Consider the following 12,094-nt stretch of genomic DNA (forward strand, 5'->3'; position numbering starts at 1 on the left):
ACAACTCCGGGTAAGTATTAAATAAATTCCAGAATAAAAAATCCATTTTGTTTTATTTTGACCCCCCTGGGAATCGAGCCCGGGACATCCGGTTAAAAGTGGTAACCACTGCACTATAGAGGCGGACAATATTAATTTTTTCGTTTAATCTTTAATTTTCTTTCCAAAAAAATAACCTTTTGTTAATTGCAGAATACTTAACTGCATTTTTTTTCGCTAACTAGATATGGTTTGGTAACAGAGGGTTGAAATAATCATGAGAATTAAAAGATGTTTTATTTCATAATCATTTATTATTTGCTTATAGCATTAATTCTTTAACACATAGATACATAGGTATATCGTGTACATGACGTACCCATACATGCATACTCTTCACCTCCACAGATGTTAACCGATCTATTATAGGTACGGACGTTCTCCTCAATGAACGATGATTTCTTTGACTTATCATTCGTTATTAAGTTCATACAATTTATTTAATATTAAGTGAGTAAGGTAATATGGCAAGCGATTATACAGAACGCTTCAAGGGTGCTTTGTTTAGAGAGAATACGTATTTCGAGTGATTCTTATAACATTCCTCAACCCTCTCCCGAGCACTGTTGAAGCTGCTTCAGTATCTGTATGTTAAAGATGATATTTATTATAAGTATTTATATTTTTACGTTAAATAGGATAATATTATATAATCTTAAAGTATTTCTTTAATATCTTTGACACCTTTACCTTCAAAGATTTGGTTTAAACATTAATGAATCTTTGGTTAATGGTAAATAAGTTATCGTCGACGTAGCGTGCGTTTTGGTTTCCGTTTAGTTGGCCTTGCAGTCCGGCTGGGTCTTCAGCTCCATTCGGGAGCTGGCGACGGCGATCCACTCGTTGTTGACGGAGTCGAACCAGGTCAGGCCCAAGATGTACTTGCCGTTCAGGTTCACCTGTTGGCAGTGAGAGAACCACCAGCCGCCCTCGTAGTTGCCGGCGCAGTGGCTGTTGGAGATGTCGCGGTCGCGGTCGATGGCGGAGAACTCCATGTTGTTCTGGTAGGCGAGCGCGTCGCCCGCGTTCCCGGAGTACCCGCTCACGGTGAGGCGGTAGCCGGAGCTGGCGGAGCCCACGCTGAACCTCTTGTAGTTGGCTTCCCAGTTGTGGCCGTAGATGTCCACCATCTGCACGCGGAGAGAAGTGCAGTTGTTGGCCGTCAGCCTGTGCAGGGCGTCGTTCCCGATCCAGAACTCTCCCTCGGGGCAGCCGAACCCTTCGGCGTAGTCCAGGTACTTCCTGTTGAAGTCCTCGGAGCCGTTGAAGCGGCTCTGCATCAGGGTCCAGCCTTTGTTGCACCGGGTCTGCAGGGGGGGTCCGTAGCCGGGAGAGATCAGTGCGTTGCCGGACGATTTCTCGATATCGCTGCAGTCGTCGGGAAGGTGGCTCACGATGTCTTGGTACTGCTTCTCCATTTCCTTAAGTTCCTCGAGCTCTCCGATCAGCTCGGGCATATCCTCCACATCCAGCGTGGAACCGTTCACGGATAGTTGGGCCTCGGTCTGGAAATAATAACAGCTCATTAATTCACTCACGGACTAATTATTTGATAATTATTGATAGTAGATAGACTGAGGATGAGTCTTAATAATTCCATGGGTTTTTTTCATTTTCTGTCAGATTTTGAGCCATTTTTGAAAACCGTCTGATATATAAGTAAATACAGAAGTTAACGGAAGCAAGCAACATTGCGAATTGAATAATTTGTTGAATTTCCTAACTAACCATTCGCCTTATAAAATAATTTAACATTTAAAAAAAAATCATAATCATATCCTACTAACTCTATTGGGCTATGACGATACTAAAAATTCACGGAGATTAGTTTTATGCTCCGTATGGTAGAAATTCGGAAATCGAATCTTAGCCCTCGCGCTAACCCTACTAAAGGCGATCAATATATTTGAAATATATGGCAATATGATCTCGAGGGTTGATTCCATATTTCGATCAAATATCCAAAGCGCAGGACTGATCACATCGCTTTAATATTAGTAACGATCAAGTGAACACCGCTTCGATCCGATGCAGTGCCCTATGAACCACCAGGGTCACAGAAATGCGGTGAATATGATATTAAATAAATTTACAATTTGATTGTATCAGTAATCAAGGTGCAGAAGGGATCATTTATTAAATATTGTTGAAAAGTCCAATGATCCTTATACCCCTCAACAACTGATATAGTTAATCACGATAAGTCACTAGTTACAAGTAGATAAAAATATATTAATATTTAATTACTTTTGTTATGTGGTCAGCCAAACGGTAGAAATGCAGCTTGGATTGGTTCTCCAGGTGGGTAATGGTTTTGTTGTTCGACTGCAGCAGAATGTGGTCTTCGTCTACCTTATCGGCCGTGTTCGAAACGCTAACGGCTATAGCCTTAACTGACTGGCAGATGCTCTCCTGGTTTTTCTGGAGGTACTCGAAGTGCGAGTTGAGCTGAGCCATGTCGATGTCGAGCTTGACGATCTCGTTCTTAAACTGAGGGAGCACCGTGTCTACCCTCTGCTCGAGGTTCTCCATGTTCTCGAGCAGCTGCATCATGGACGCGTGGACGCGGTTGAAGTTGCCCACTTGCCCGGTGATGTTTTCGATCTGATTGCGCTGTTGGATTTGTGCCTCCATGAGGTCTCGGATCTTCGTGGATTCCAAAAGGGAGCTCTCTCCCGCCAGAGCTTCCAGCTTGGCTTGAACGTGCACCATCTGGTCGGTCATCAGGTCCTGGACCATTTTCACGTTCGAGTAGAACTTCTTCAAGTCCCTGATCTGCTTGGTTATGAGGTTGAAGTGTCTCAGCTTGTGAGGGGGGATTGCCAAGGCTGATGCCCGCTTGTCCACAGTCCACTTCCTGGACAAACTATTGAATGCCTTGAAGCTCATTTTGTGCTCCACGTTGATCACCTTTATCTGAAACAAATGAAAAAGAACATAAAAATACAAATCATAGCTTGTTTGTTTCATTAATAATAATATACAAAAAAATTATAAACGAAATTCGATATACTTATTTAATAAATGTTTAAATGGGAAAAAATATGATACCCAGGTATGTATTTTATAATGTCGTATTTGACTTTATCATTTTCTAAACATAAATAATACGTACGTCTCCATAGTATTGTGTTTAAAACATTTTGCTACCATGCTGGAGGTCCCGAGTTCGATTCTCACGGAGGTCGAAATAAATATAAGTATTTTTTTCATTCTAATATTGATTTGATATGCCCTTTGGCTAGTGCCTGAAGCGATAGACTAGCCACCTTGCTATCATATAATAGACGATCGATCTAAGTTTGTATCGATTCGTTACATTTCTCTATGCACCATTGGATGCGAAAGAAAAGAAAAGTGAGTAAAACCACGGAATTTTAGAATTTCCCTTATCATAAAAGCCGAGTCTTCGTCTCTGCTCAGAGACGTGTAATTGAAACCTATGTAGTGTTTAACCGTTGGGTTTTAATCTCAAATAATCAACAGACGGCGGTTGATCGTGAGTGAAGTGCAGGCATGCATGTGTGCCGTGTAAATGTTAGCGTACTGTACGAGGAGTTGTGGATGTGTGGGTGTTTACCTCTGTTAATAATTACATTCCTCGGAAAGGGGATATCCCTCGATAGCACCTGCCGCCGGCGACCGTTTCATCGTACGAATATTGCGAGAAGACTTTTTATAATCAACAAAATTCGGTCGACAAATTCAAATTGCGCAAACCAGATACCGGTTTGGTATTAACTTAAAACCAAGGTAAGAAAATGAATCGCTGTTCAACTTATTACGACTGAAGTACACCACAAAAAACAGTAGCGATCGTTTCACTTATGTCCAAATCTTTGTAAGAACACGAATTCATAAATCATCCTTAGAGGGGTTTTATAAAGATTTATTTAACTTTTTACGACTAAAGTACACCTTTAAATAACAGTAGCAATTTTTTCACAAGAACATGAATTTATGAATCATTATTGAGGAGTTATATCAAGATTTATTCAATTTATTACATCTAAAGTACACCTTAAAAAGGCATGAAAGATCTATGCATTGACTTTAGATGAATGGTGAACGTTATATAAGCGTGTCAAGTGACATTTTATACCAGCCGATGACAGGTGTCTTGGATATGCCCACATTTCTCCCTTTCCGTAAATTCATTCGTAACTGACAACAACCCACAAAAAACTCCTAATATAAAATATTAAATATTAAATTCCTGACATATTAAATTCTTTGATTTCGAGCAAATATTGAAATCGCGCTACCATATAATGTACGAGTACCTGCGACACTGATATCGTGATGTGTCCCCCATTTCGTAAAATTTGTCTTTGACTTGAGCTTTGATCTTTCCCCTTTCCCCTTATTCCTCCCTCCCGTCCCTATTCCAGGTATTTTTACAAATACGGATTTTTTAAATTGGAACAGTACAAGTACTTGTTTTGTAACACTCGTATGCATGTGTGTAGCTATAACTTGATGTTACTAATTTGATAAATTCCCAAAATGTTTTTTTTTAATAAAAAAATAATTAAAATATTAAAAGATTGTTATTAATTGGGAATACCACCCACCATGTAACAAAAAAATACCTTTTCAGAAAAATGTATACATGATGATTAAAAAGTATAGTTTGCAAACGGATATCAATAATATCGTATATTCATTATAATATATTCAAGTACATCATTTCAGTACCTATGGAGCCGAAAGTCAAACATGGAGTCTCACCCGAGCTACCACAAGGAAGATTGAAGCAATTAAAATGTAGTGCAATATAAGTATGCCTAAAATATCATAGGGTTCAGAAAGGTCAAAACGAAGATGTTTTATGACGCATGGGAAAAAGTAAATCGTCAGATATTAAAGGTAAACGCTGCATAGGAATAAGACATATATCCTGGCCTAAAAACTAGTGAGAGTTGTTTCATTATAGCACTTAGTCGCTGTTTAGAGTTGTTGAAGACAAGGTAAACATTTATATGACGACGGCCACCCTTAGCGTGAAGTGGGCCGATGAGAAGTTTCCTCAATTTTGAACTTGAAATAGTTTCGTAGGAATTTGTAGATTTCCCACGACCAGTCCATTCATTATGAAGGCATATTATCTCACCTCATCACCGGTAATAAAACAAATTTAATAGCTTTTTAGTAATATTAAATTTGTTTATAAATACAAGCATTCGAATAACATTAACAGATCACTGCCTAAGATTAGGTCTAGCTGGTAACCTCTCCAGTACGGAGACGGCAGGGGCGTGCATTCTATTTAGGCAGATTAGTTGTGCCTACCTCACTATACCTTACTAGCCACCTCTGTGTCGAATGTCGTTGCAAACATCAAAATGTGATTAGAAAAAACTCAATTTACAAAGATTTATTGAGCGAAGTGACTTATATCAGCCGCGTTCAAGTGACGCGAAGTAGTACGAGTATGGGTATGCAACCTCGGGTGCCCTAGACGTTGATTATGTTTCTTCTGCATTTTCTTTTCTATACATATACAAGTCATGTCCTTCACCCTGGACTCCGTCACTTGTATCAAATATATTCTACCGCCATTCTAGATCTGCTCTCATATAATTAATGATTAAGTCAATACTGCATCGATCCGATAAGTACTTTATGCACCATATTGTTGCGAATAAGGGAAAAATTAAAATAAATGTTCCCTTGCTTTTGCACCCAACGAATCGTCTTACGTATGAAACTGATACGAGCTTTAGACATGTTATCGAATAAAAAGTGGGAGTTGTATTTTGAGCATATTCGATCCGGTCATTTAAATCCGTTCGTTGGCGAACTATCCACTCTAATACGGATATACTCTGGCCCGTATCCCTTTATTGTCTATTTTTCCACGATTAAGCTCAAATTGCTTAATTGTCGGGTGCTGGCGAATTTTTTCGAAAATTCCCACCAGATGTATTATTTTGGAGGGTTCCCGTGCGAAAACGCCAGAGAATCGGAATCCTTGAGAATAATTGTATTATTCCAAGTACTTGGTCACGATATACACCGATGTGTGAGACTTAAATCAATTATGGTCAGTTCCTTTCGCTCGCTGCGAGGAAAACGTTGTTTCTTCGAAAAATACATACGTTATTCTCTGTAACAATTAAGATGGCACAACAGATAAGCTGCGTAATGAAAATTTGAATGTTTTATTTACAGACATGTATGTACATAAATATAATTTTATGGGAAGCAAACCCAGAAATTTGAAATAGAATGAAAAAACTTCCCAGTAAACTTTTTGCATGTGAAAAATCTGCGTATGAATTCTAAATAATTCAACTTTGGGACCTTGGGAAATAGGTTTTTATCCGCCTCCATACACTTCACAGTGTTGTAGATCCCGGGATCGATTCCCAAGAGGATGAAAATTTATTTACACGATTTAAAATTTAAATATTTATTTATCAACAGTCTGGATTAGTACTTGAAGCGTGGGACTGAATGCCTTCATATCTTCGTGTATTATATTTAATGACCGGTCAAATAAAAAGCTTCATAAAACAGTTTTTTTTTAAAATAAGTGTTTGTAAATCATAGGTAGAATGGTGAATGTTACACGTGTACGAAGTAATCACTTAAGCCTATGACTCGACACAGGTCAAAAGCCCTGCTTTACCCAAACTTCCATATTCTTTTTCATCTACGTTCTTCTTTTGGTTGGAATACGCTTTGTGTCTTGTTTTTAACATTTATGTTGTCAGAATGACCAAAATTACACTGCGCCTATACGATGCAGTGCTCTATGCACCAAATGGCCCGAATAAGGGTAAGAAGAAGATTTATAAAATTATATGAACTAAAATATATTGCACTCAAACACTGGAAGGGCACATCTCGAGATCGATTGTAAAAATTATAAAATCGATTTTTAAAAATATATGGATTATATAGAAGTATATAATATAACTTTAAAAAGTGTTTCAGGCGGGTCGTAAAGTGTAAAAATACTTTCGGAAGAATTCTCACTTATATGGTCAGAAGGCAAAAGTATTTACTTTGCAAAGCTCTTAAAACAGATGTCAGTTCCAACTGAAATACGAAAGAGGTTGCGAAATATGCCATATAGACAACTTCCAAGAATCCTGGCGATATGGATGTTCAAGAATGGGGAAAGAAGTACTCGTTGTATATGCAATCACTTTAGGTTCAATTAGCCGTATAAATGCCCCGATTTGAATATCATATAATCGTTTGCTATAAAAAAAAAACCTGGTTTCTCTAAATACATTATTAAATCTACTTTTTTTTTTTAATGTCCGTCTCCTTAGTGTAATGGTCAGCACGCTCAGCTACCGTTCTAGAGGTCCCGGGTTCGATTCCCAGGGGGGTCAAATAAATAAAAGTGATTTTTTCACTCTAATTACCCTGGACTGGTTCCTGAAGCGGAGGGCTGATAACCTTTCCTTCATCTGTTAATGATCAAGATAACACTGCGTTTATATGATGCAGTGCCCTATGCACCATTGGGGTGCGGATAAGGGTTTGAATTAATGAATTATAATAAATCTTCCTGAATTTATTTCTTTAAATTTGTATGGTCGATTTCAAGTACCTACACAGATTCTTATATGGGTAATCAACAAAAATCACGAAAACGTTGCAGGATGTCAAAAATTAACCACATGGACAGTAAGTACGTTCGAAACTATTGATGAACAAGAAAATTACCCAAAATTTAATATTCCCTTACAGATTTTGCGCCGTATTCCGAGCCATATTAATAATCGCTAGGTGACATTACGCTTCAGTCATCCCGGGACAAGTACGAGAAAGTCGAACGTACGACGAGAAGAGCTATACGACTCGTGCGTTACACTTTGCCTCGAGTAGGTATCGAATATTAATTGTATCGAAAATTAGTTACCGAGAATAGTCCGCGTATTTAATTCAGATAAATTAATTTGAAATACAATTGAGCACACTAATTGTTTGAGTACTAATTTTAGCCTAGTACTTATAAAGAGGTTTAATTTACTTTACTGTGAACGTTAGTTCTTTTTAAAGGCTGATAATGATATAAAGATCTACGGCAAATTAAAATATATAAAACTTGTGCGACCCATCATGACATATGGAATCGAATACAGAGAGGACACCGTAGTAACAATAAACGCGGTAAAAGTCGGAAATGAAGACACTAAGAAACATATCTGGCATGAGTCTACTAGTTAGAATAAGGAACACCAGGATTAAAGAAATATGCGAGATCGAAGATGTCATTAGGTGGGGAAGGCAACAAAGAAGTATGCGCGTGTTAGGAGTATGGAATGATCCAGGCTCGCTCACATTGCTCTGCATGGCCAACCCCAAGGTAGACGCTTCCAGGGTAGACTACCATAGAGATTGATTGACAGCTGGGAATCGATATCGGAGGAGGCTTATCCCTCTTAAAAACAGGCTACCAGATCCCACACCAAGAAGAAGTAGAAGACTGGTACTTATGAGAAAAGTGGCAGGCTGAGGACCTCATTGTCCTGATGGAGGGTTGCTCAATATATTTTAGTATGGAGACCAACCATTTGATTAAACCTCAAAAATATTTGATCAATGTCTCTTGCATAGATGAAGAATTGTAGATTGCATATATAGAATTTGTAGAACCTGTAATTGTAAAAACCATCAATCCCGAAGGTAAATAATTCGATCCCGGGACCTATTGCAATCAAATGACGGAATATACCGCAAACGCAGAAAAATCGTAATTATTACATTATTTAATTTAAGGAAAAACCTTTCCTTTGAGGTTTGTGACCGAAAACAAAAACAAAACATTCCGCCCTCTTAAATACACATTACTTATACTTGAAGAGCATATTTCGTCTTACATAATATGTTCCGAGTTACCTCGATAGATATAGATTATTAAAAATATAATTTGGCTACCGAAGAAATAATACACAAAACGCATTTATTTATAAAACGTAATAAAACTCTGCTCCGTTGATCATGAATGTAAAATAAAAAATATAAAATATAAAAAAAATCGTAATTTATGTCTGTTAGAGACGTAAATGAGACGCAAACGTAAAGTTCTAACACGATATAATTAATTTTTAGTTTTAAAATAAACACGCCTAACGATTTTACCTTATAAAACGTAATAAACAGATTCTCGGCCAGTGTGTTTTTTCAACATTCGACCGATTTTTTGTTGTTGATATTATTTATATCTATTTCATTCAAATTAAGATATTAGAAAAAAAATTGCCTCACTGTATTTTAATACAATAATGTATGTTATACATAGATAATGCATATATACATAAATGTAAACGTATATTTATTTTATAAAATACAGGTATAATTAAAGTCGCGATGGTTAAAAGCCGTATTTCAGTATTCACTGGAATATGGCGGATAAAGTCGCTGTTTTTCAAAATGTATCACATTCGGTTTCTTCGCCTATATAAAAAAAATACACAAAAACGCATCATATAATATTTAACCTTTTCTGGAAGAACATCGTAAGCACTTTTAATGGGATAATTAAATATTGTAAGATAAAACTATTAATTGTAGAGAAGGTTTTTTTTCAAAAGTATTGTTTTAATTTTTTTCTTTGTTTGTAAATAAAAAAAATATTTGACACTAGCAGAAACATCCTTTCACTGGGTGATTGCCAGATAATAAATAATAAATGAATATTCTAGGTTACTTGTTACTCAAAAGTGGTATTAACCAATTAAAAAAGAATAGGTTTTACCACAAAGTGACTGCCGAATCAATCTATGAAATTATTTGGTTTTACACATTGCACTGCACAGCCAACCCCAAGGTAAACGACTCCCAGGCACACTACCAAAATGATGGATCGACAGGAAATCGACATCACAGGAGGTTAATGTGCCCTCTTAAAAAGAAGCCTACAATAAGAAGAAGAATCGATTTTAATTTGTTTTAAATACGTATTGCCTGCGTTTTACGATATTATTCAAGATTTTTAGCATTACGATGTTCTGCTTCTAAGGGACCGATATCTTCAAAGATCGTACGAAGTAACAAGGATTATGCAATTTGATAAAACTCACCTGTTCCTTGAGGGTTTGGATTTCCTGGTTCGAGATCTCGATTTGCCTCCAGGCGGTTTTGATGTCGCATTGCGCCTTGGCGAGCTGCTTCCTCAGGTCTCTCTCTACCTGCGGTATGGCGGTGGTCCTCGTCATCCTCGTCTCGGGAGCCGCTTCCGCCGAGAGCCGCAGGGACGCTTCCGTGGCCAGGTCGGTCTCCGCGGCGCGGGCCGTCGCGATCTCCGCGTGCATCGAGGATATCTCGCTCCGCAGGACGCCGATCTCGGCCCGGAGGCTGTCCACGGCTTCGTGCGCCCACTCCATGGCAGACGCGTCCGGGTACACTTCGTTCTCGGCTTTGGACGTGAGGATGACGACCTTTTCCCTGAAACAAAAAGAGAACACTTGTGTCAAACGACTGCTCGATGTATGGATTGGTTTTGAGCAGCGTTTAAAAACACTTTTAATTCGCATCCCAATATATATTTTATTCGCCAAGTCCAAGACAATAAAAAAATATCTATAATTAAAATATAACTTCGAAACATTAGACATAATGATCAAGTTTTAATAAGTTATTTGTAATGTTTTTAAAACATAACTATATTTTAATTATAAAATGGAAAATCACAAAGTTATTGCTACAAATGTAAATTATATAAAAAATTATCTCCTTGTGTAATATTATACGCCACATTCGTTAAAGTGAACTGTGGATGATCGCAGGAAATCAGCAGATGTGATCCTATTAACTAAATCGCTCAACTCGCATATGACTGGACGGAATTGTAAGAATGTATGTCTTTGTGTCCAGTCGAATCATCAGGCATCTGACACCTTAGCGCTTCCCACGAGTGGAACAAATTCTAAACAATGTTTATCGCTCCTCAAAATTGGTTCACAATGAATATGAGGATTTTAATGCATCGGCGCGTTTTTGCTAGATGCATCATAATTTTGATGCATCTAGCATCCATGTTTAAACTGACGAGACCTTACATATGAAAGAACGTGTCAATTATATAATATACAAATATACAAGTTCTCAAACATTTGATAAGTGCAGTTATCAAAAATAGGTAAATTGTTACACGTAATAAAGTGATAATTTAAACTAGCCTATAATAAGTGGTAAGCCCGGTAAATACCAAGATTTAAAAATCTTTGTTGAGATGTCAATATAAACAATTCCTTAGTGGCGAGACACTGATTTGTGAACAAAGATTTGGACACATCCCTATAATTTATTAATAGTATTTTTTCGTAAAAATATCATTGCAAATACTTTTGAGACGCACCCCTTAAATAAACATTATTCTCAACACATTAGGTACCAACTTAGTTCCTATAATATTTGAAGCGAAGATTGATAGTTTTCCCGGGACGTTATTCAATTTTAAACTCCTCAAAGACTTTCGTGGCTGCCATTTGTATATAAATGTGTTCATAAATTTATAATGAAATTTATTATAATTTTAACAGCGTGAGACTTGATGGTGAACGGAGTACAATATTATCGGGAATTAAATTTTTCTTTTAAAAATACATGAGCGAGAAAAATCTACGCTTACGAAAACAATAATAAAAATGCAAAATGAAGATTATAATATTCTGAAAGGTTTTCTATGTCACCTATATCTATTTCTGTAGAACAGAGACGTCGTTTTTAAGCGGATAATAATTTACCCAACAAACCATCATGCCGTTTCCCCGTAGAGGTAGGCGGAGAGAATAGAACGCCAAACCAATCTATCTTAGACAACAATCTTTACCTCTTCCACTCACGCAAAATAATAATAAATAATTTTCCAAAAACAGAAAAGCACAATTTTTATTTAAATTTCTAGAGATAAAAGTCTACTACGGTTTTTCGAACTTGTCGAATATGTATTGTTTGGTATTTTTTTAGGTGACCACTTTAAAAATAGTTACTGATCAAACAATAAACAGTTTATCATATTCTAGGATCTAGAAAACGTAATTGTCCGGTAAAAAAACCACCAAGTGAATTGCCATAAAAATGTTTTACA

General features: G+C 37.1%; 1 protein-coding gene across 1 annotated transcript in view; it reads right to left on the reverse strand.

Moving 5' to 3' along the window:
• Positions 1-298: 298 nt before the first annotated feature.
• LOC148308879 (protein scabrous-like) overlaps positions 299-12,094 on the reverse strand; it is a 30,284-nt gene continuing 18,488 nt past the window's right edge. The window contains exons 2-4 of the mRNA XM_088260886.1: positions 10,086-10,449; positions 2,287-2,955; positions 299-1,544 (exon numbers count right to left, since the gene is read on the reverse strand). Of these exons, the coding sequence (XP_088117012.1) occupies positions 816-1,544; positions 2,287-2,955; positions 10,086-10,449 (1,762 nt within the window). The 3' untranslated portion in view covers positions 299-815. The remainder of the gene's footprint in view (positions 1,545-2,286; positions 2,956-10,085; positions 10,450-12,094) is intronic.

Source organism: Brachycentrus maculatus, unplaced genomic scaffold, assembly GCF_059751285.1.
Source record: "Brachycentrus maculatus isolate JH-2025_06_01 unplaced genomic scaffold, ASM5975128v1 h1tg000144l, whole genome shotgun sequence".
Classification (NCBI taxonomy): Eukaryota; Metazoa; Arthropoda; class Insecta; order Trichoptera; family Brachycentridae; genus Brachycentrus; species Brachycentrus maculatus.